Source organism: Brassica oleracea, chromosome C8 (genome assembly GCF_000695525.1).
Source record: "Brassica oleracea var. oleracea cultivar TO1000 chromosome C8, BOL, whole genome shotgun sequence".
Taxonomy (NCBI): domain Eukaryota; kingdom Viridiplantae; phylum Streptophyta; class Magnoliopsida; order Brassicales; family Brassicaceae; genus Brassica; species Brassica oleracea.
Window position 1 is genome coordinate 39,762,275 of NC_027755.1, and position 22,386 is coordinate 39,784,660.

The following is a 22,386-nucleotide window of genomic DNA, read 5'->3' on the forward strand; positions in this document are numbered from 1 at the left end:
TATTTTGCGGCACTTGCTTGTCCCTCACATAGGTTTCTTATATAATGGGAAATTGAGAATAATGAGATGGGATTAGACTCCTTCGATAAGATCCACATGAATGATTGAGTGAAAAGTTGCTGAGAAAGTTAGTAATTCCTTCTGCTAAGAATGGTTCAAATTGATGAATCAAATCCTTTTCCACCGTCGCGTGTATCATATCACCATGTTATAACGAAGATGAACTCAACGTTAGTTGGGCCAAATAAATCAAACACCAAAACACTAAAACGTAACTATTTACTATTTGTTCAATCATTTATTGATGGAAACATATAATCCAACCATATATTATGAACAACACAATATATATGTTTATCATACAAATCACTCATGTTGGTATCTAATAAAACCATTAGAACTTGAATACTATTTCATTGGCGTTAGATTTTAACCTTGATTTTCCACATAAACTTTTAAGTCGAAAACAAAGTTAAAATTTGCCATTTGCTAAGCTAGACTCAGAGAGAAAACTAAGAAACATGTGCTGGTGTGCTAGTATGACTGAATAAAGTCGGTATACGTTTATTATATAGCTATATGGTGGTATTTATAAAAAGGAAATACATGGGTGATTTCAGAAATATAGAAGGTTTAAATTACCTCAGTTTTGACGTATAGAAAGTAGGGTATAAAGTTTTAATACCATATATATAACGATTTTAAAATCATTAAATGTGTATATACTTCTTTCCAAAACATTCCGTTCACAACTTAATTTGCGTTATTTATACATTTGAAACTTTCCAAAAGAATTACAACTACAAAAAATCTCACATTTAAAATCGTTCATAGCAAGTAACTTATTTTGCTTCTCGGACACGCACAATATATACAATATAACTTTGTAATAATGAGCTTAGGGCACAGTTAGGAAAATAAGGAAATTCATCTTAATTTTTCAAACTATGATTTTTTTAGATAGATTATTCACAAATGTAGTAAACCAGTCCAAATAGTAAACCAAACCGAATTTTTTTTGGGATTTAATTCATGTAATCTCGGTTGTCTCTATTCAATATGTTCAGTTCAACCATTGATATAATATTCAAGCTTTTTGAAAATTGACCATGGAGAATTGTCCATGTTTATGTCTCCAATCATTGGTTGATCATAAATCTAGTGAGTTCTAACATCTTTTTAGCATAATGTAATTTATATCTTATATATATGATTCACAAACATAGTAAACGAAATATAGGTATATATTTATTTCTAGTACAATCAGTATAGTGCACTGCCACGATGAAGTAGGAGCGTTTTAATTTTAAACTATACATTATACCAGTCAATTTATCAACAATGATTGAGTCGGTTTGCATAAAATTATAAACCGAGAACCATATAAATGCGAGGTGGTCGTCTATTTATTGTCCACTAAACTCCCCTACGCCCGTAACAAATGATATAGTAAATTATTTGGATGGCATATATTTTAATATTCCTAGTAAGTTGAGGGTAGTTTAATATTTGGTGTGAGAGAAGCTATAGAATTGACACATCAGCAATGATAATTTTGTTAATCACACGTGAAAGCAAGGATATTTATTAACAATGTTCCTCGAATAATAAGAAAGATATATATATATATATATATATGTGTGTTTTCATTGGTGGCATTCTTCTTGTATCTCATCGCTCCTTCTCCGCCAATCTCCAGTTCCGTTGATTCTTCGTCGGGTATGATTTTTATTCCCCCTCTTTGATCATATCATCAACGTTGGTTTAGCTTATTCCTCGTGATTCGTCGTCTTTAGAATTTGCTTTCAAATCCAAATCGCAAATGCCATTTGAGATTATATAATTAGATCGTCGTCGCACTGCACGATGTGAGTTTGATTTTCCGGAAAGCTGCGTCGTCGGAATCGCGTTTGAGTTAGCTTTGATGGATTCGATTCTGGAATCGCTTGAGTTAGCTTTTGTTATGTTCCAATCATACATCCTATTGATCTGATTTTGCGAGTAACGAAAGCTTTTTATATGTTGAGTGATTCGGAGCTGATCTCTCTTTAACTTTCTGTTGACGTAGGGGCGAAGAGAGAGAGAGAGAGAGAGAGAGAGAGAGAGTCTTTGCTGCAAGTGGTAGCTGAGATTTTGTCACAGTCAACAATGAATATGCCGCTGTTGGATATACAGCCACCAACATTGAAGTTTCCAGGTAAAAACATGTCAAGGGAGACTCTTTCTATTCCCTTCTGATTACAACTCAGTCATAGTGTTGCTGTTCTCTTATGAGATGAGTTCGTGTTATGCTAAGGTGTCTGTTGTGCTGAGTAACATTTCCATTTACTTCTTGCTGCTGGTTTTTTTTTGTGTGTGTGAAGATGGAAGTGTCTCTTAAAGGATATCTTTGCCTTTTTTAGTTTTCAAATCATATGTAATTGCCTCTTTTGTAGTTGATCTGAAGAAGCAGACTACCTGCATGGTCCAGCTAACCAATACAACTGATCGTTTTGTTGCGTTCAAGGTCTTTACCCACATTTTTCTCTTCCTTCTTCTCGGATTTCTGATATCTTCCACTTTCTCTGGATAAGACAGCTAAATTAGTACTTGTTTTGGTATTTTGACAGGTCAAAACTACATCACCTAAGAAGTACTGTGTCCGTCCAAATGTTGGCGTTGTTGCGCCAAACTCATCCTGTGAATTCTCTGGTATGGTATGCCCAACTTTTTTATATATCCTTTCCAACAATGCTTGAATTTCTTGCACCTATATTTCTTCGGTTAGTGGGGGATAAGTTGTTGGTTGATTGATGTCTATTGGCATGGGAAATTAACTGAAATTTTTTATTTTCGATTAGCTTTGTCTTCGGTGCTCAAATTTGAACATTGTTTAGGATCCTAGGCTTTCGGTGTTCACGTTGTAGTTGTCTAAAAGGAAAAAATGTATCTTCTCCGGATGGAGATACTAAGTTCAAATGATTTCACTACATGGAACCTGCGTTTTGTTGCCAAGCATTCATAGTTTAATCTGGATGATAAGTAGTTCTTTTTTGCATATTCAAATTAAGTTAATGCTTTGGCTTTATCGAGTTATATGTTATTGCAGTCATTATGCAAGCTTTCAAAGAACCACCTCTAGACTTGGCTTGTAAAGACAAATTTTTAATCCAGAGCACTGCTGTGCCTGCGGACACAACTGATGAAGACATCACAGCTAGCATGGTAATCCTTTGAGCCTCTCTATCCTGAAATTCAGTTATCTGGTATGTCAAGTATATTTATTCATTTATTCTTGGCAGTTCTCCAAAGGGGAAGGCAAACACATAGAGGAAAACAAACTGAGAGTCACTCTCGTGATGCCCTCCGACTCACCTGAACTATCTCCAGTTAAGGGGACACTGAAGCAGGAAGCAGTATTTGAAGATTCCATGCTCAAGGATCGATCATATTTTCAATCAGAGATCCTTCCTCCTCCACAATATGTAAGACGAGTATTTAGCCCTCTTTGAGATTTTAGTTATACATTATATGAAGAGTACCAGCCAAGCAGTGTGTAGTTCTTTCCCACCAAGTCCGTTTTAGCTTGGCCTATAATCATAATTACTGGATGCAATTGGCAGTTTCTTATTCATTTTTGTTTATTCTCAAACTTTATTTGTCTAGGAGAGTGAGATTGTAAAGGAGCCTAGGATGGTTGGGAATGATGAGCTAAAGGCATCCTATGGTGCAAAAGAGCTAGTGCAACCAAAAAAGGGCGTCACGGATTTTATGGAAGATTTGAATCCTGCTAACGACTTAAAGCCAACACATAATTTGGATACTCCCACGGCCATGAATTTTCCTGGGGATAAAGGTTTTACTAATGGAATGACTTCAGCTAACGGTGTGACTTATCCTGAGGTTGTCCAGCTAGAGAAAAGAGATGGTCAGAAGATCAATGCATCGGATGAACACAAGTTGGTTAAAGACATTGAGGAGATGAAGGTGAAAGTCAAAGCTCTTGAATCGAAGCTACAACAGGTATGCTTATCACATTTTAGAAGTCCAAAACCTGGGTGCTATCTGTGCTAATGAGTTAAAAATATGGTGCAGGCTGATTCAACCATTTCGAAGCTAATGGAGGAGCGGTCTATAGGATCCCAACATAGAGAAAGCTTGCAACAAGAGCTGGTGAGAGTAACTAGTAGCGGCTTGACTACATAGCTGTTTCTTTTTATAACCGAGTAGTAACAAAGTCTTGTATTTATGTTGATGATGATGCAGGCGGATCTGAGGACGAAGAAGATAGTCAAAGAGAAGCACATAGGGTTCCCTCTGCTGTTTGTATGCGTGGTGGCGTTCATCAACATTGTTATCGGGTATGGTCTGCGCACTTGACTGCTCGGTCTCTCTCTAGGTCACACATACCTTTAATATCTCAAAGTAAGTGTGCAGTCAGAAAATATAGACAAAAGAAGGGAAAATAAGGTTTTGTTTTGTTTTGTTTTGTGGGAGAGAGCATTATGATGATTTTCTCCGGGTACTTTAAAGATGGATTATTATAGACTTTGTATAGCGTTGCGGTGTTAGTTAACACAAATGGACATATGGTAATATGATGATGATATGCTTTGTTTTTTCGCTCTTTCACTTACTAATGTTTAAGGAGACTGCATGTTCCAAGCTATTAACGTTCTTTTAAGACCTGGTAAGTTTTATACAAAAGGAAACAAAGCACATTTTGAGTCTGTGAAAAAAAAATATATTGAAATCTTTTGAGCCAAGAGGCTCTCTTTACTAAGTGTATGTCTGAATAAAAAAATTCACGTCGGTAGGCTTTCTTCTTGGCCGCCAATTTTCATATATACAAACAAGTAGAAGCTTCTTTCATTATCTATCTCTTTGCTTTGGTTTCCATTGTTTTGTGTCTAGGAGAAGAAACAGAGCCACCACCACTACCACCACCAAGTGCTGCAGCTGCGGACTCCACATGCGTCAGAAGATACTCGTATATCTTCTTCCTTAACCCATCAATCGTTTCCTTTGCCACTTCTTGTAACCCTTCTCCATCTTCTTTCGACCCTATCTCGTCTAACCAATCATTCACACTCTTCAACTGAGACAGCATCCCAGCTATCTGCCCGTTATCAGACAGGTTCGAGCTTGTCTCCACAACGTCTGCGTCCAAGAATCTCTCTACAAATCCTAAGAACCAATCTTGAGACACCGTTTGCAGCTTCTCTGCCAGCTCATTTGCCTCGTTCAGACCATTTCCTTTCACCCACTTCGGCGGTGGAGACTCTGATCCTGCTGCAACCGTGGTGGCCTTTTGGCTGCTTTTACGGATCATGCCTTGTGCCACAAGCTTTGATGCAACCGTTGGCCGGTTTTGGACATTTCCACGGGGTTTACTGGTTTCGTTATTGCCCTGGCTCTCGAGTATGATCACTGGTTTGCTCTTGGACGCGGCTGGTTTGGTGGAGTAGACAGAGAAGGCTGATAAGTTAGTGACCAACGCAGCTTGGACCCAAGAGGCTGCTAACTTCTGCTTCTCCAAAGCCGCTTTCACAGCTTCCTCAGATCTGTTTTCTTCATGTTCCGGGGAAGATTTTGAAGACACTAATCTAGACAATGACTCGGTCACTATCTGAACGTTCTTCAAACTGGAATGGAGCTTCAAGAACTGCTCGACGACCGGCAACGGATCATCTTCCTTAGCCGTTGACATAAGTTCATTGTACATACTACAAAAATGGAGAAGCATAATAAAGTTTAGAAGCACAGGCAAAAACACATGCGGATTTGTTAGAGATTAACGCACATGAGGCACTGAAGTAAGCTCTCGGAAGCTGAAGCTTCTTGCATAGCCTCTATTGCAACAACTTGAGCAGCATCTCTATGCCTCAAAACCTCCTGCAAAATATTCACATCAGTAAGATGAATGTACTACATAGATGCATATGTTACATCAATACCTGTCCTAGCCTTGAAAGAGATGAAGGGAGTGAACTCCATTGGGTACTAGCATAAGCTAATCTTTTACTATTAACAGGGACTTTCACCAAACTACCAGGCAATCCATTCTCTGCAGTAGATCTCTTGTCTACTGTTGTACTTGTAGACTTAGGCTTACTAGTTTTATCTTTGGTCTCCACTACTCCTGTTGACTCCACCTTCTTGGTTGATTGAGTCTTACTTTGCTCCTTTGATGATTTTGCAAATACATTAGCCCTTTCCTGTTTGCTTGGCAGCTTCTCACTAGATGTGCTTTTCCTCGGTGCCTAGAAACCAAGTGATATTCAGACAAAATGTATGATGCAAACCAGTTTATTCAGAAGAGAGCTTACTGTTAAACTCCTGGCATCAGGGGTTGTATCACGTTTGGTAAGCTTCTTCAGCCCTGAGCTATCTGAAGCTCTGATATCTACTCTCCCTTCCCAGCTTTTCCTCAACGCCTTAGCTCCAAACTCAATCCCTTGCACAAAGTTCTTGATCAGAGGAAGCTTTTTAGGACTCTCCACTTTGAGAAGAAACCTCCCCTTCTCCGGTTTCACCGTCTGTTGCTGCTTAATCCCATTTGCAAACTTAGCAAAAGAAGTAGGCAGAGAGTAACAGCTAGTGGGGGAAGAAGGTATTGACTTTGAAGTCTTCAACTTCCTCAATGGTTCCTTTCTTACATCCAAACTCAAACCTGACTTTGCTCTGGACAGAGCAGACGGTTTCTTACTCTCACAAGACTCAGTCTTTTTAGGAGCAACCACTCCTCCTTTGGCAGTTGCCTTAACTCTCTCTTTTGGTTTCAAACCATTACCACTGGGGAACTGAGTAGCTACAATATCTTCAGGAGTGCCGAGACAAGGATGCCTACCGGGAACAACCCTAACGCCACAGAGAATCGGCACAGGGGAAGAAGACTCAACTCTATCTACATGAATGAACTGACCTAGCTGGAGCTTATCACTAAGAATCAAATAATCTTGCTCGTCAGGGAGAGAGACATAGGTGGCGTGAGAGGAGTCAGAGACTTTGAGGTAAAAGCCTTGGTTTGAGAAGAGCTCACCTCCGGCTAGAGCAGGGACGATGCTAATGACTTGTAAGAGAGATGACCTGTGTTCTCCGGCGATTTTGACGTCGGTGTTCATGTGCTGGAGGAGCTTGAGTAATACGCCAGGGACTAGATTCGCCATCACTGACGGATCTAAAGAGAGATAGATCTTCAGAGAAGTAATATTGGTTGTAACGAGAATCCACAGAGATGATTACAAACTGCAAAGGCAGAGAAACAACTAATTAATATCATGGCTTCAGAGAGAAGCACAGAGAAAGAGAGAGAGACAAATGATTAATTGAATAAAATATTAATAAAGACATGAGTGAGTGAGAGAGAGAGAGTACAGGTAAGAGGAATGTGAAAATAATGTGATAACTGTTATGTTGTGTCTTGTAGTACAAACACAGACACAACACACTCTCTTTGATTTTAAGATTGAGCCGTAAGTTAAAGAAGCAAGTGACGGGTCAGACTCAGAATCAGAGAGATGCAGAAAAAGATAGACAGGCTAGACTCATGTGTTGTGGGCCTTGTTGTGGCTTATGTGGATATAATATCTTCTGTGTATATATATACTTCTTTTTTTGAGTCTATAAAAATATCTGACTTATGTGGATATAATATATTCGTTTTACATTTTTCCAAGTTTACGGAATTCAATATGTAAAGCAAATATATCTGACCATAAATGTATGATTAGAGGGTAGTAGTAATGAGAAATAAATTCGCCTAGTAAATGTTCCAACTATAATCATTCAAGTAATCAAATGGAAAATTTTGCTAGTAAAAAATCAGTTTATGTAAATTTTATATATTAAAAATATATATATAGACACATATAATAACAATCTATTCATTGAAAATATAACGTAAACTTATTATGTTTTAAAAATTGATAGACACATATATATTATAATATATACCAATTTAGAATTGAAAACAAAATGTTTATATAAAATTAAATGAAAACAAAATGTAACTCTTAAATTTACAATAACATAAATTAAATGAAATTTACTTGCATAAATACAAGTCAACTCTGTAAAAAAAATAGCAAAGTCAACTAACAATTGTAGTAACCTTTGTATAAAGTTGACAACAACAAAAAGTTTAAATATTCAGTTCAGAGAAAGCATTGCGATAAAAGTAAAAACACATTGATGCGAAGCTGCAACAATGAAGATCATACAACAGATATTAAGTGAAGTGGAGATGATGATGATGATGATGATAATGATCGTCCTATCCTAAGAGCCTGGCTGCATCATAACAAAGATGATGACACCATTACAACGAGAACCATCACCGCTATGCTGAGGTGAACATCTTCTTTAAGACCGTGCGTGCACGGGAGGCTCATTGAATGGCATGTCGGATTTGGTCTTGCTATTTTGAGTCTCTACTTGAAAAGGCTTCGTAAGCTGAATCAGTATGAATGGTCTCCATAACTGAACCGAAGAAATTTATGACAGGTACCTAAAATCCCATAACAAGTGAGTACATTAATCATCTCAAGACAGAGATAGTTCATCAAAGATAAAATAGTAAGACAAGACAATGTGGATCACTTTCCTCCTTACCTCAGTCAGTTTTGGCTGGTAAAGATCAGTTCGGTAGTAGGCAGTAGACATTAGCTGTCTCGGATCGTAGGAACTAAACAAACTGCACAAAAGACTCAGAGAGTTCAGCTAAAAAGGCGCATCAGTTTTAAGTTTTAACAATGATAGACACATATAATAACTCGTTACAATATTACAACTCAGTACACAAGAGAATGATGGTGACAGGAGTTGCATAGTTATCGACTGATTGTACCTGTTAAGTGATGCATTGTCATATATGTTGAGCCTCTCAAAGAAGGCAAGAGTGTAGTATGTAAACCGATCTACAACCGATACACCAATCTGATAGAAAAAAAAAAAATTATAGAACTGGAGATTGATACAATGATAAAAAGAAGAAACAACCCCCCAAATAGTATGACGATTTTATTGAATAATTGCCACATAATATCGTATTGTACTTTCCATTGATGAAATAGTGAAGGGCACTTACATATGAGTTCAGGTGATGAGAGTATGAGTTCTCTCCTTTAAGACTGCTACCAATTGCCAAAACACCAGGAGATTGAAGCTACCAAAACAAATGTTTAACCACGTAAGAGAAAGATCCAGATGATTAGATTAGATGTAATTATTCTGAAAAGGTGACACTAAGAGATGTACCTGGTTAAAGAGAGTGGCAGCTTGGCAAGTATAAACCCTAAACCCTAATTATCATCAGCTCCTTGAATCTGAGCTAGCCGAATAACTAACGTCATTAAGATTGTGACTTAAGGAAGCTCGATTAATGAGAAAGACCATACCTACGCTTCTCTTTCATTTGTTTGACAGCATCAGCTAAGTCGTGTGGCTCTGGAGTTCTTCCGCATCTTGAAACTTGAGAAACTCATCACCTCCATGGCCAGTCATGTAGAGTAGAATATGGCTACCCTCGTCGCTGAGGAGACGCTTTGACCTTGGAACAGCACTCTCATGACGCCCAGTCAAAACCCGCAGGAAATTTTCAACTGTCACCTCGTAACCACGATAATCCACCTGAGTGAAAATAATAATTACATAATCAAATCTTTCTTCTGGAAATGAGATTATCTAATATACACGACTTCATTCTTGGAGAATGAATCAAATCATTCTTGCAGCTAGAAAATTGTACCTCAACGTTATCTCCGTAGAGGTTGATCTGGTGGTTTTCATTGTTGAAAACTTGAGCAGGATATTGATTTCTAGAATTACAGGCCATATCATCAGCGAGCATTAGGATGATGCGTTCATCTGGTATTCCAAGTCTCTTGACTGTCCTATAAACACCAAAAAAAAAAAAAAAAAAGAAAAGAGAACAGAATGTGAAAGTATTGGTTAAATGGAAAGAGCTTTAATTCACACCTATAGAGGGAGAGTGTATTGGCCATGTGCCTGTAGTTAAACCTGAGAACACATATCATATCAAATGACAACAACCAATAGATTTAAACTCCAAAACCTTAATATATATCCCCATTTGTGAAATCAATGTTCAACACAAAGCTATAGCTAATAACCGAGTGAGAGAGAGAGAGAGAGAGAGAGAGAGAGAAAGAATTGGGGAATTGACCAGAATCGAGAAGTGCAGACTAAGACAGCCCAATTGTTCGTGTGAATACTCGTCTCTCCCCAAGTTGAGTAACAACAGAGAAGCACTACTACCACCAGTATATGAATAATCTTCATTTTCCCTGAACAAGATCTGGAACACAACTCTATTGATCATCACTAGAAACCGTATCCTTTTTTTAATTGGATTAAACATATCCTGTGTTTGTCATCAATACACACTGTTATGTTGGATTCGATAGGTAAAACAAATCAAACATTTTACAATCGGAACATCAATAAACCGGATTATATTATTGAAATTTGATGATTTTCTTACTTCGGCTTCTGGTCCGATAAGCCAATAAAATAAGCACAGCATCGCGGCTTTTTCTATAACAAAATACACCCAACACAATATAGTCAAGTGATTTCATTTACATTCCTCACATCGTAGGCTGATGATGATTTTATGAGGAGGTACAAATTGTAGTATAGATGAAGAACCGTGTCTTTCGTATATTCTTCACAGCTGAAAACTACTGCGGTGAAGGAAGCACGAGCCGATTCAAAGGCTTCAGCACTTCCGTCAGCTGAGCAAACGACGGCCTCAGATTCGGATCCCTGCCCAACAAACACAAAAACGAATACTTCATTTGTCATCTCTGCGTAGATTCTGTTTAAGTGTTTTGAGTTTTGTTTTCCCAACTTACGTTTGCCAACATTCCAAGATGATCCTTCCCACCACAGGATCAAGTTCCTTTGGTATCTCCAGCCTCCGATTCTGGAAACCAACCGCTCCTACTACTTGCATTGGGTTCATTCCTCTCCATGGCAATCTCAATGTCGCTAGTTCCCATAGAATCACCCCAAAGCTGTACACATCACACCTGCGGGAAAACGAAGCCACCATGAATTTCTATTGCATTCTCCTTGGAAAAGGTGAAAGTAAGAAGAACCAAGTACCGAACTGAGCGCGTCTAAGCTACTTACTTTTCATTCGAGGGCTCATTGCGTAGAACTTCCGGAGCCATCCATTCGGGCTAACAAAATTCAAAATGCTTCTCATCAGAAAATGAGCCAAACCACCCAGATTACGAGCTAGAACTTGCATGTCTATCAAAACTTAAGAGGGATAAAAGAGTTTTGTATTCTCACCGTCCCAGCAGTTGATTTTGAGGACAAGAAAGTATTGTGCTTTAAGCGAGACAACCCAAAATCACCAACCTGCAAGTTTAATGACATAGTAAAAAACAAAACCCAATCATTCAACATCAGAGTAAACAAGCAAATTAATTAGTCAGGTTATAAATAGCGTTTTCTTACCTTAACATTCCAGTTGTTATCAACCAAAAGGTTTGGTGTTTTTAAATCACGATGAACAATTGTTGGTGTGCTTGTGTGTAAGCAATTCATCCCCATTGCCTGAAAAATTAACAAGTGGTCTGAAATTCAGTGATTATATTAAGCCAAGGGGAGCTTGGAATATGATAATGGAATCTATTTTTTCTACCACATCAAGGGCCATTTTGATCCTGCGCCGCTCGTCAATCTGAGACTTGGGCCGATGAAGGATGCGATACAAGCTTCCTCTGTAATGAAAATAAATCAATATATAATCTTTGAGGCTCAAAAGTCTCACATGTAATAGATTTTCATAACGAGACGATGGGGCAAACCTTGGTAGAAACTCTGTGACAATGGAAAGGTTCGGAGGACGAGTAACCGCCCCAAGGAAGAAAACAACATTTGGATGTCGCAATCTTCGCATTATGCGTACCTTTAGATAAGGAAATCTTAATAATAAGAATGGCAAATATATATATGCAGCTGCAGCATAGGCCACTATGGTTCAACAAAATATATAAATCGGTAGTCCCCCTCAGCAGTAACCCTGACTTCAACAACTAACTTTGAGAATTTTATGAACATGACTCAAAGGCTCTCTCACTAATATGGATTCTACACCGTTCTGCCTCCATTTGAGGAGTTATGTAACAAACATGAAATAGGCTATACATTAGTAGTGATGATTTGATTATGCTACCCAGATACTAAGGTTAAGAAGTGAGATCATAGTTAAGGTAAGCTATTCCTTTCTCTGAATGTCCCTCTTGTGATGAGGTGTTTTCACCTAATTTAATATTGTAAGCACTAGCGGTTAAGAATACTAGTAAATACATGCAAGGGAACTTATGCCTTACTTCTCTTCTGAACTCGGCCAAAGCAGCACCTGAGAAGTCCTGGTCCAAAAATTTCTTGACAGCAACTTCCTATATTCAACCACAACAAAGACGCAGAAAAATCAAGTTGAAGCCTTCCACTTCTCGGATAAAAGATGAGATACTACAGCACGGGCATAGCTATTTCAAATAAGTAAAATTATTAAAGTTAAACAAACTAAAAAGACAACAGCTAGTACTGATGAGATAACACCGGACAATGCCATACATGCCCCTGATGAATTGGTGATCAAACAAGCTTATCTCAAAGTGCTTTTCAAACACTACTCACTTAAAGAACACAATCACTACTTTGAGTGTTCAAAAGACCACACATGCATCTAGGCGCTGCATTTAGCTATTTGAAGTCATGTCATTTAACACATTCTTAAATCTTCCAGACGATAACAAATTTGAACTAACTTAGAGCAATTTCTTGAAAAAAAAATAACAGATGAAAGTTACTACAACAGCAATTTTATGAAGTCAAACTGTAAGGTTCTGCAAAAACTAACCCTGCCATTCCAGTCAGCATTATAGACCTCCCCATAGGACCCTAACCAAAACAAGATAAACATTAGAACATGGCTATACGTTAGCTATCCCAAAAAGCTAGACTAATATTTCGATGGTTTAAGAAAATAACTGGCATGCCTCATTACCTAGTCCTATTCTCTCCCCAATCACAAGATCCTTCCAAGGGATTTCACAATCACCAACATCAGCATCATCAAGAACTTGAGGATCATTCCGATAGGACGTAGAATCAAGAGAGGAACTTGTGCTTTCATGATCCTTAAGCCTCGGATCAGACCCAGTAGATATGTCATCACTTGTGTACTTTCTATGATCGTCAACGTGAGATTCATCCTTTTGGTATCCATGTACCCCAACAACAGCATTAGGCTGGAGATCTAGTTCACTGCTGGTGTTTCTATTCATATCATCTACCATACTTGGTGTGAACTGATTTCCATTGGAACTGAAGGGTGGTGGTGCAGTAACAACAGGTGACACAAAAGTGGAATTGTTTCTACCATGCATATTTGACGAAACCCCTACACCGGAGCTTGAGGTAGCGTATGAGGAATTATTGTTTCCGTAACGAGGATCACGGTGGAGTTTCGGGAGAATATTCTCCTTTCTCTTTGGGGCTTCATTGCAACTGTAGTTTTTCCACATCATCGGTGCAGGAGACTTACCAACCAGAGGATTGTTTTTTGGTTGATGAAAATCATCAACATTATTCAACCCTGATTTAGTGGGCATGAACAGCTTGTCAGTTCCCTTATTCTGAAACGGGTTAAGGTCTGCGAAAAGGTTTTTTGGGTCTTCCTCAGTGTTCTGATTGTATGGAACTATGTTCACGTTCGTTCTTGAACTATCATTTATGGCTCCTCGACTCCCCTTTGCAACTGTATTCAAGGAAATATTCTCCAACTGACTCAAACTAGTTACGCTAGAAGGTGAAGCTCTCAAATCTGAACTCCTGATTCCAGACTCTCGATTTCTATCCAAAGAAGAATTGTTGTCAGCTATAGAACTCTGACTACTGCCTTCACCTTCTGAAAGCTTTGGCGCCGAGTGCCGAAAGTCATCGGACAACTGAGCAGTGGGAAGTTTGTTTCCATAAGAGTTATTTGGCTCAATCGCAATATCATCAGGTATAAGCGTCCCAGGATCCGTCATAAGATCGACCAAGTACTCTCTGAAAGGAGGTATGATATGTTACATCTTCGCAACAAAAATACAAAATAAAACATTACTGGAATCATAGTGAGAAGAATGAAAGAACCTATTATCTTCAAGCCTTATTGTGTTCACAGCATCATCCTCGTTGCCCGTGTAATGGCTACCTTTTACCAACCTACAAGGTAACTGGACACTATCTGCCAAAACCTACATTGGGAGAAGTAAACTGCCCACAAATTAATTTATCAAACAAGATATAGCATAAGCAGCAAAGGCATCTGCCTAGGTGCAAAAAAACAAGTTGTGGATGTCTCATTCAAACAAGGTACCACCTATACTATCAATCAATGGTAAGCTGAAGATTCCACTGCAAGAGGTTGAAACTCAATGAAATTACAAAAGATATCTATATGTACAACAAACCGTCTCAATATTCAATTCACATCACAAGGCATTCGCTGCGACAAAAGGTATATCTATATGTACAACAAATCATCTCTAAAAGTTACAATTTTAGAAATTATTTACTTTTTTATGTCTCGAGTGCTTAATCATGGCCTAAGCGTAATGATGCTATAAATATATCTCTAATCATATTATAAAACTATTGTGACAACCCGCTCCATGGGAACTATCCACCCGTGGCCCAGGTTCACATCCTCCAGGGCAGCGACCCTAACCCCTCCATTATGAATCCTCTCTGGCTCCATAATTAGGTTATTGGTGCGCTTGGCGTTACTCGAACCCAAGACTTCGCCCTTTAACAACTCTCCCAGGACAAGCTGTCAATTGGTTACAACTTGTCATGTGGGAGTGTTGTTAAAGGGTGAGGTATTGGGTTCGAGTAACGCCAAACGCATCAATAAACTACATGGGGGGAGTGAGTGAGGGCTCACATGTAAGGGATTAGGGTGGGTGCCCTGCAGGGCTGTGAGCCGGGTTCTGAGCGGGACGGGTTGTCACAATTATATTCATACTCCAAACTAGATCCAGGAAGAGGCGTTTGGAAGATAACCTTGAAAAGCAGAGCACGATGCCTGGAGAGACCAATATTTACAAAACCAAGAGGGAATACACAAGTGTTCAACGCAGCCTTGTACTCGCTGCTTTTCTCAGTCCACCTTGCCAATACAATACTCGAATCGTCCGCAGATCCACCCATATGCCCTGTGACAAGCTCCGCCAGCTTTTCTACCAGCACGTCAACGCTAGCGGAACGACAATCCTGCGCAATGCACTGCGCAATCTGCACCAACTCGTCAAGAGAAGAATCAACGGGACGATTCACAACCACAGCTTCGAATCCACGTGTCCCTCGATTGCTCTCGAGATCTTCTAACGACGGCATATCTCCCTGCTTAGCTGAGTCTGTGGTGAGACTGTAAACGTCGTAGAATCCATCTACGATCTTCTCCTCGTAATCAAGCACACCGTATTCCTAAGAGAAGAAGCATTATAACAGGTTACTGTGCAAAGCGTACCAAATCAAAGAACAAACAATGCATACAAATTTTCCTAGAAAGTTCTAACAAACTTTTACAATTTTTCTTAGATTGAATCTTTCCTCTGATAACATTCTCTATAACCTATGAACTCCATTCACCTCCTGCCACGTGTCTTCATTTAATTGGTCCCTCTTTTACCTGTATCAGCGAGAAGAACTTACCCAGTACTGCCTCGATAGCCTCTGGGCGATAACCTCCGACGAATCCCTCCTCGGATCCATCCGATGATGGCTTCCTAAGCTCAGAAGCGTCGCGGCTCGGATCTGATGCTTCTCCGGATCCTCGCCGGACTGCGAGTTCGAAGCGCTGATCGCTAGGGCTAGCTGGACTTGGTACTCCTCCTCTGACGATATGTAATCGGAACGGTTCGTCGTGGCGGCGGAGACTGGAGCGGGAGAGGTTGTTATCGAAGAAACGGTTACGCTCGCCGCCGGAATCGACTCCGTTGAGGCTGATTGAGGATTCGCGGCGGTTTGTATCCGATTCTGATCCGACGGTGGAGCTCCTGCTGCTGCATCGTTGGTCCGATTCTGATCCTGATTGCCGCCTCTGTGTAGCTTCTTGAAGATATGCTTCATCGTTTCGCCGTGAGATTCTTCGGTTTGGTGAGGGGAAGTAGTGAAAAGTGACGACGGAGGACTTGGCCGGCGATGAAATAGAGAGGGAATGGAATTACGATTATGCCACTGTGTTGACCTTGTTTGTTTTATTATCCAATGGCGATGAAGCGAAAGAAGGAATGTGACACGTGGCATCCGGTCCCACACGCTGAAAACTTTTTACGCGGCTAAAAGGGTAAAAGTGTGAATAAAATGAAATATTTTTCTTTTCTTGTATGTCGGAAAATTCTCATATGCTGTATACACTTCTTCTGTAAATGCAAAGGGTTTCAATCCATCGCCATACGATTTGTAAGATCACAAAAGTTTAACACGTAAAAGGTAAAACCTAGACCTGGGCATTTCACCTGGATTCGAAAATTCGAACTCGAACCGAACCAAAAATACCTAACCCGAAAATTTACAAGTATCTTTTAGATGATCCAAAATTCTTATACTTGGAAGAACCGAAGCCGAAAAGTACCGACTCAAATAGATCTGACCCGTTAAGAATCGATTCATACCCGATTTAAATATATAAATATCTAAAATATGATTTTGTAACATTTTAAGTTGTAAAATTTTAAATATAAATTTGAGATTAAAGTTTCAATTATTAACGGATTTTTTTGTTATTTTGCAAAATTTTCAATAAATATGACAAATTGATACGTTGTTTATTTATGAAGACATTTTTACTATATGGTTCAATATTGTACACATTCCATCTTTGACTGGATGTATCTATTGTTTGGAGAGGAGTTTGAGGTGGTTTTGGTAATCAATATCAATGTTTTAATTAAAAGGGTGCGACTATTTTCTTAAGTTTTTGAGTAACTAGCATGTATTTTGGTGTGTAATATTTGTTTTTATAGGTTTCAATTTAAACTTCACTTCTGTAGTGACTACATTTGCTAATTACTCCAAAGAGTAAAACAATTATCACCACTATAAGCAATGACAGGGTCCAATTCAGGTGGAACTATGGAGGAATTAACCAGGGTCTTCCCTTGGATTATTTGGTACATATGGAAAGGCCGAAACGAAAAGTTGTTTAATGGACGTGACTTCTCACCTATGGGCACAATTGATCTGGCGATACGTGAATGTAATGCATGGTTTTTGGCCAATGAAGAGATCGACCCATGTGAAAGCACCATGGAATGCATACCAAGAACCCCCACTGAGGTACCTACATTCATATGTAGGGTGGACGAATCGTGGAAAAATGATAAAACCACGAGTGGAGTAGGATGGATCCTACAGCTACAAGACGGCTCAATAGATATCCTCGGGCTCCAAGACTGCCATAGACAAGAAAAATCTCACCGCTTCATATTGAACTAAAAAGTTTGATATGGACTCTGAAATGTTTATCTCGACATCAGCATTACTGCAATTATTTTGTTACTGACTCTCAAGAGCTAGTCAAAATGATCGCTACACCTGAAGACTGGCCAGCCTTTGCAGCTGAACTTAACGAGTTTAAAACTCTATGGGCGTCCTACAATGGACAAGTGGTCTACAAGAGCAGATCCAGTAACACTAAAGCAGACTTCCTCGCAAGACAAGCTCGAATAAGGAAGCGTGTTTTCTCATATGTTAACACGTGTGTGCCACACTGGATTGACATTCACAACTCACTAAGATTTATCTTTGTATATCATCGTGAAAAAAAAAAGCAATGACAGCATAAATAAATAAATGAATTTTAATTATTTATTTTTTATTTTGAGTAAAATAGAATTCTCTCCAACCACATGTATTTTTTCAAATGAATTTTGATCATGTACAGGATGCCAAGATTCTTCCTGCATATGAAGATTTTCAGATCGATCATAAACAAAATAACTGATAACCAGGTTTGAGTGTGGATGATTTATAAACATCTAGAGAAAAATGCAAAGAAAAAGTGGAACCATGTAAGGGGAGTATGCAAAATTCCATATTCCATGTTGGGAAATTAAGAAGAGTAATTAACTTTTCACGTAATCAGGTATAGAAGAAGGCTTCGAGGACACTAAAGATCAATAACATTTCCTATTACCTAAGCTCAAGTCAAAGAGTAACAACGAAGCTCATCAGTTGCGAACTCAGTAGAGAGAAGAAAGATAAAATACTTCCAAGGTTATTGCAGCGACGACTTGGTGGGAGCTTTAGAAGTCCACGAATGATCTTCTCGTTTCGTTCTTCTTATCTTTTACTTCCCATTTCTCCAACCAACAACCAAAAAAAAAGACGAAAGAGTGTCGCAGATTACGATTAATTGATTGACTCAGGGTGGTGATTTAAGGTTTCGACTTTGAGAGACTCTTTAATGTTATTTATATCGACGCCACTTTTTTATGTAAATGTTCCGATTCTATATGAACCCAACAAAAGCTCTTTGAAGAAGAAGAACTGTTTGATTCAGATTGACTATCTATGCATGCATTAACCATAATAAACCAAAACAAAAGTTATGATTGAGTTTGATACAAAACGTTGAACAAATCATCATGGTGGTCCAATGGTCAACCACTATTTTATTTTACTTGAAATCAGTTAACATCATACTATATATGGACTCGACAAAACTACAGGAAGATAAGTATGTTATAAATTTGATACAAAATATAGAACTTAGCATGGTGGTTCCTAGTGCCAACCATTAGATTTCGTCCTAGTGTTTGGAGTCTACTGCCATTACAAGTCATTTTTAGGTATTACATACGAAATTTCATTAACACTTTTTCAAAACGTACTTTCTTATCACACACTTAATTATGGAATGCTAATTTATGGAATAAATGGTGTATGGAATGCATCATTCCATATAATTCCGAAAACTACTTACCAGTTACGAAGAAAACTTTTTAAAATTAATCCACTAGAATGAGACTTAGAAATAAATCCTCTATAAAATTTATTCCATTTATTCCACATTAAAAAGGTTTGTGAATGAACGGGATCAACAGGATGAATTAAAATAAAAATGGAATACATACAAATTGAATAGTGGCAGTTAGAAAAAAAAACATGAATGGTAGTTTTTTTTTTGCAGGAATGTAGTGAAATGAAAATATATTTAGTGTATGTAAACAAAAGTTATTATTTTATATAATTCTTAATTTATTTTTATTTTTTGTTTCTGATTTTTTTTTAACTTAGATCATTACATTGCTTTCCTATATTCAATTGGAATTAGTGGAATACATTTTATTTTTCATTCAAATCAAATTGTAATATTTTTGTGGAATCTTCATGAATTTCTCATTCCACATAGTTTTCAAAAATGTACATCAAACTGCAGCCTTAGTTTATTCCATTAATTTTCAGATTGACATAGAGTCAATAATGATCTTGTACTTTCTAAAACTATAAATATGAAAAATGGTTGATCACGTTAGTTTCGCTGACTTCGTTCTGCTTTTTTATTTTTCACAAGTATGAATAAAATAAACTGTTTTTATATTATCTGTTGTGTATATATATTAAAAATGTTAGGAACATTTTTTAAAAAACAAAAAGACAAATCATTGTTTATACTATCTCTTATCAGATATTGAGCCATGAAGTCTTCTATCTTCTTCGTTGTTTTTTGTGTTGTTTTGTTGCTCGTTTTGAACTATCTTGAAGGTATGTATCAATACTCGTTTTATGACTAATAATTTGGAGGAAATAGAATTATCAATCCAATTCTCAATTTGCTGCATTATCAAAAGAAAACCTAAACCTTTTTATTTATTACATAATTTTAAATTAAAAAATCATTTTATCCTTTCTCTTATCAGATATCCAGCTATGGAGTTTCCTATTTTTCTGTTTTTATTATTTAATCTTGAAAAAATAGTAGAGTTCATTGAATTACTATTAATCCTAATTAAAAAAATATTAAAATTATATATTTATAATAATAATGTTTTTAATATTTTTAATAATATATAAAAATCTTCATGAAAATAATTTTTTGATACATTGAATTTCTTAATCTTCATATTGACGTAGTTAACTATGATTTTGAAATTTCCAAATTTAGTGTAAAAAATGTTAAAACTAGATGATCACGTTAATTTCGTTGACATTGCTTTATTTTTATATTTTTTTAAAAAGTGTAATTAAACAAACTATTTTATCTTATCTATTGTGTATATATATTATGAGCGTTAGGAACATTTTTTTAACAAAAAAACAAATCATTTTTTATGATATCTCTTATCAAATAATAAGTCATGAAGTCTCCTATTTTATTCATTGTTTCTTGTGTTTTCACATGGTTTTTTTTGTCGACTTGTTTCTTGTGTTGATTTGTTGCTCGTTTTGAGCTATCCTGAAGGCATATATTAATTTTTGTTTTATGACTAATAATTTGCGGAAAATAGAGTTTTTTTTAACCACTCGGAAAATAGAGTTATCAACCTGATTTCAATTTTCTGCATTATCAAAAGAAAACTAATTTTTATTTATTAAATAAATCTTCTTTCCATCGTTAATATAAAACAGGAGAAGCAAAAGTTACTTCCTGCAGGTGTCACGTTAAAAGATATGCTCCTGGAAAATGCGGAAATAATGGAATACAGCGTTGTCTCAATGATGTCAAGAAACACATATACAATCAAATTATTGATAAATGTAGTAAATGTGAAGACACTAAACCCCCTAAAGCAGAATTTCGTATCTGCAGTTGCAGTCACCCTTCCCTTTTCGAATGCAGATAAATTCATATCGGGGTCAATTATGCATCCAATATAAAAAGACAGATTTTAATTTTATTTTCGTATTCATATATATATATATATAGAAATAAAAAAAGCAATATATGCAGTGCCGGTCCGGACATAGTTGGCGCCTAAAGCGCACTAAATGTTTTATGTCCGTTACTTATAATAATTTTTGTTTCTTTTTTATTTATGTAATCAAAACATAATCTCTTTTCAGAATAAAAATAAAAACTTCAAGACATTATTCATGAAAATTAATTTTTGTTCTCTACAATCCATTGGTCAATTTTTTTTAAAAAAAAATTATAACCCATCTAAATTACATCAACACTAAGTTTAATTTGCAGAATACTGTTGAAATTATCAGAAAGTTACATAAAATTAACTTAGCTTATGTTAATTTATATTTTTTTATATTTCATTTTTTTGTAAAAACAGAGTATAAAATGTGTTTTGTTTAAACGACTAAGAAGAATGAAGAATCAAATCACATTGTATAAAATTTACAAAAAGTAGAGAAGAGAAATGTTACAATAAAATTGAAAAATGCAACAATCAATAAACAATGAAGGACATAATTTTGTTTAAACGACTAAGAAGAAGGAAGAATCAAATCACATTTAACATTTTAATATAATTCTCCATATAAAAAAAATCATAATTGTTAAAAAAGGGAAGAAACTAATATGTTTCAAAATGCGGTTGTATCTTGAGTTCTTGACTAATGATTTCATTTATTATCATTTTTAAAAGAAGGTAATAAAATTTGAAAAAAAAAAGAATCTGTGTGTGGCTTCCAACCTAGCACCCATCTGGAACAAATAGAAGTCTGAAACCATTACACTAAAAGGATTTACTAAATTTTGGCGTCTTTATAATTTATATATTCTCTGGCGCCTGAAACCTTTGCGTCATGGGCTTTAGCCCAAGGCGGCCCTGCCCTGAATGTACGAATGTACGATAAGAAATAACAAGACTCAAATAATAGTGTGTAAAGCATCTCTTTAGAGCATCATTATCCTAGAGACCTTTAAGAGTCTCTTAATTAATTTTTAATACTATTTGAGTAGAAAATTTGGTTAAGAGATTTAGTTAAAAACTTTCAATTTTTATGTCCTTCATTGCAAGTCTCTTATTTAAAGGTTCTAAAAAAAAATCAAATGAGAAAGATTCAAGTGATAAAGGAAACAGCTTTCATTACACTTTCATTCCACAAACCTTAGAGAGAACATGCTTTCAAGATAGACGCAAAGCTAATAGAATTCATGAAGCAATCAAATATGTTTGCATGATGAAAAGAGCAGTCTACATACCCGTAAGCGAGCAACCTCTCCAATTTGCATTCCGATAACGCCTTCATCCCATCGTGTAAGCAAAAGATTTCAACAATTTTAAATTCATATTAGCTCTTGTTATGGAAGGAATAACAGAACCATAGCAATATGATCAAACCATAAAACAGAGGAAAATATTACCTTTGATGACAGCACCTTTACCGACTATGAAGGAGAAAGGCTTTTGCCCA

General features: G+C 36.8%; 3 protein-coding genes and 1 pseudogene across 3 annotated transcripts; 1 reads left to right on the plus strand and 3 right to left on the minus strand.

Moving 5' to 3' along the window:
- The first annotated feature begins 1,635 nt into the window (after positions 1-1,635).
- LOC106312151 (vesicle-associated protein 2-2-like) lies at positions 1,636-4,598 on the plus strand. The gene is made up of 9 exons (XM_013749554.1): positions 1,636-1,719; positions 2,069-2,197; positions 2,436-2,506; positions 2,610-2,691; positions 3,089-3,204; positions 3,282-3,464; positions 3,646-4,002; positions 4,075-4,152; positions 4,246-4,598. Exons 2-9 carry the CDS (start codon positions 2,149-2,151, stop codon positions 4,357-4,359), a joined length of 1,050 nt encoding a protein of 349 aa, XP_013605008.1. The 5' UTR covers positions 1,636-1,719; positions 2,069-2,148; the 3' UTR covers positions 4,360-4,598.
- Positions 4,599-4,646: 48 nt separating this feature from the next.
- LOC106312150 lies at positions 4,647-7,484 on the minus strand. The gene is made up of 5 exons (XM_013749553.1): positions 7,357-7,484; positions 6,309-7,227; positions 5,937-6,242; positions 5,783-5,874; positions 4,647-5,705 (listed from the first exon to the last, which is right to left on the minus strand). Exons 2-5 carry the CDS (start codon positions 7,146-7,148, stop codon positions 4,856-4,858), a joined length of 2,088 nt encoding a protein of 695 aa, XP_013605007.1. The 5' UTR covers positions 7,149-7,227; positions 7,357-7,484; the 3' UTR covers positions 4,647-4,855.
- Positions 7,485-8,098: 614 nt separating this feature from the next.
- On the minus strand, positions 8,099-10,555 carry LOC106312098 (annotated as a pseudogene).
- Positions 10,556-10,656: 101 nt separating this feature from the next.
- Positions 10,657-16,304, minus strand: LOC106312097 (serine/threonine-protein kinase EDR1). Its single transcript, XM_013749482.1, has 13 exons — positions 15,724-16,304; positions 15,073-15,495; positions 14,161-14,264; positions 13,028-14,073; positions 12,881-12,921; positions 12,348-12,416; positions 11,823-11,923; positions 11,657-11,735; positions 11,470-11,568; positions 11,302-11,370; positions 11,137-11,186; positions 10,857-11,033; positions 10,657-10,767 (listed from the first exon to the last, which is right to left on the minus strand). The coding sequence occupies exons 1-13, from the start codon at positions 16,138-16,140 to the stop codon at positions 10,683-10,685; spliced, it is 2,760 nt and encodes a 919-aa protein (XP_013604936.1). The 5' UTR covers positions 16,141-16,304; the 3' UTR covers positions 10,657-10,682.
- Between the last annotated feature and the right edge of the window lie 6,082 nt (positions 16,305-22,386).

What these genes read in the sequence shown, in the direction of transcription:
- LOC106312150 (XM_013749553.1), bottom strand. Translation starts at nt 7,148, where the DNA reads ATGGCGAATCTAGTCCCTGGCGTATTACTCAAGCTCCTCCAGCACATG. An exon ending in CTGATGCCAGGAGTTTAACA is followed by an intron (nt 6,243 to 6,308) that starts GTAAGCTCTCTT and finishes CTTGGTTTCTAG; the next exon opens with GCACCGAGGAAAAGCACATC. An exon ending in CTCTTTCAAGGCTAGGACAG is followed by an intron (nt 5,875 to 5,936) that starts GTATTGATGTAA and finishes AATATTTTGCAG; the next exon opens with GAGGTTTTGAGGCATAGAGA.
- LOC106312097 (XM_013749482.1), bottom strand. Translation starts at nt 16,140, where the DNA reads ATGAAGCATATCTTCAAGAAGCTACACAGAGGCGGCAATCAGGATCAG. An exon ending in TCAAAATGGCCCTTGATGTG is followed by an intron (nt 11,569 to 11,656) that starts GTAGAAAAAATA and finishes TTAATTTTTCAG; the next exon opens with GCAATGGGGATGAATTGCTT. An exon ending in ATCTTGGAATGTTGGCAAAC is followed by an intron (nt 10,768 to 10,856) that starts GTAAGTTGGGAA and finishes TTTGTTGGGCAG; the next exon opens with GGATCCGAATCTGAGGCCGT.
- LOC106312151 (XM_013749554.1), top strand. Translation starts at nt 2,149, where the DNA reads ATGAATATGCCGCTGTTGGATATACAGCCACCAACATTGAAGTTTCCA. An exon ending in ACCAACATTGAAGTTTCCAG is followed by an intron (nt 2,198 to 2,435) that starts GTAAAAACATGT and finishes CCTCTTTTGTAG; the next exon opens with TTGATCTGAAGAAGCAGACT. An exon ending in AAGACATCACAGCTAGCATG is followed by an intron (nt 3,205 to 3,281) that starts GTAATCCTTTGA and finishes TATTCTTGGCAG; the next exon opens with TTCTCCAAAGGGGAAGGCAA.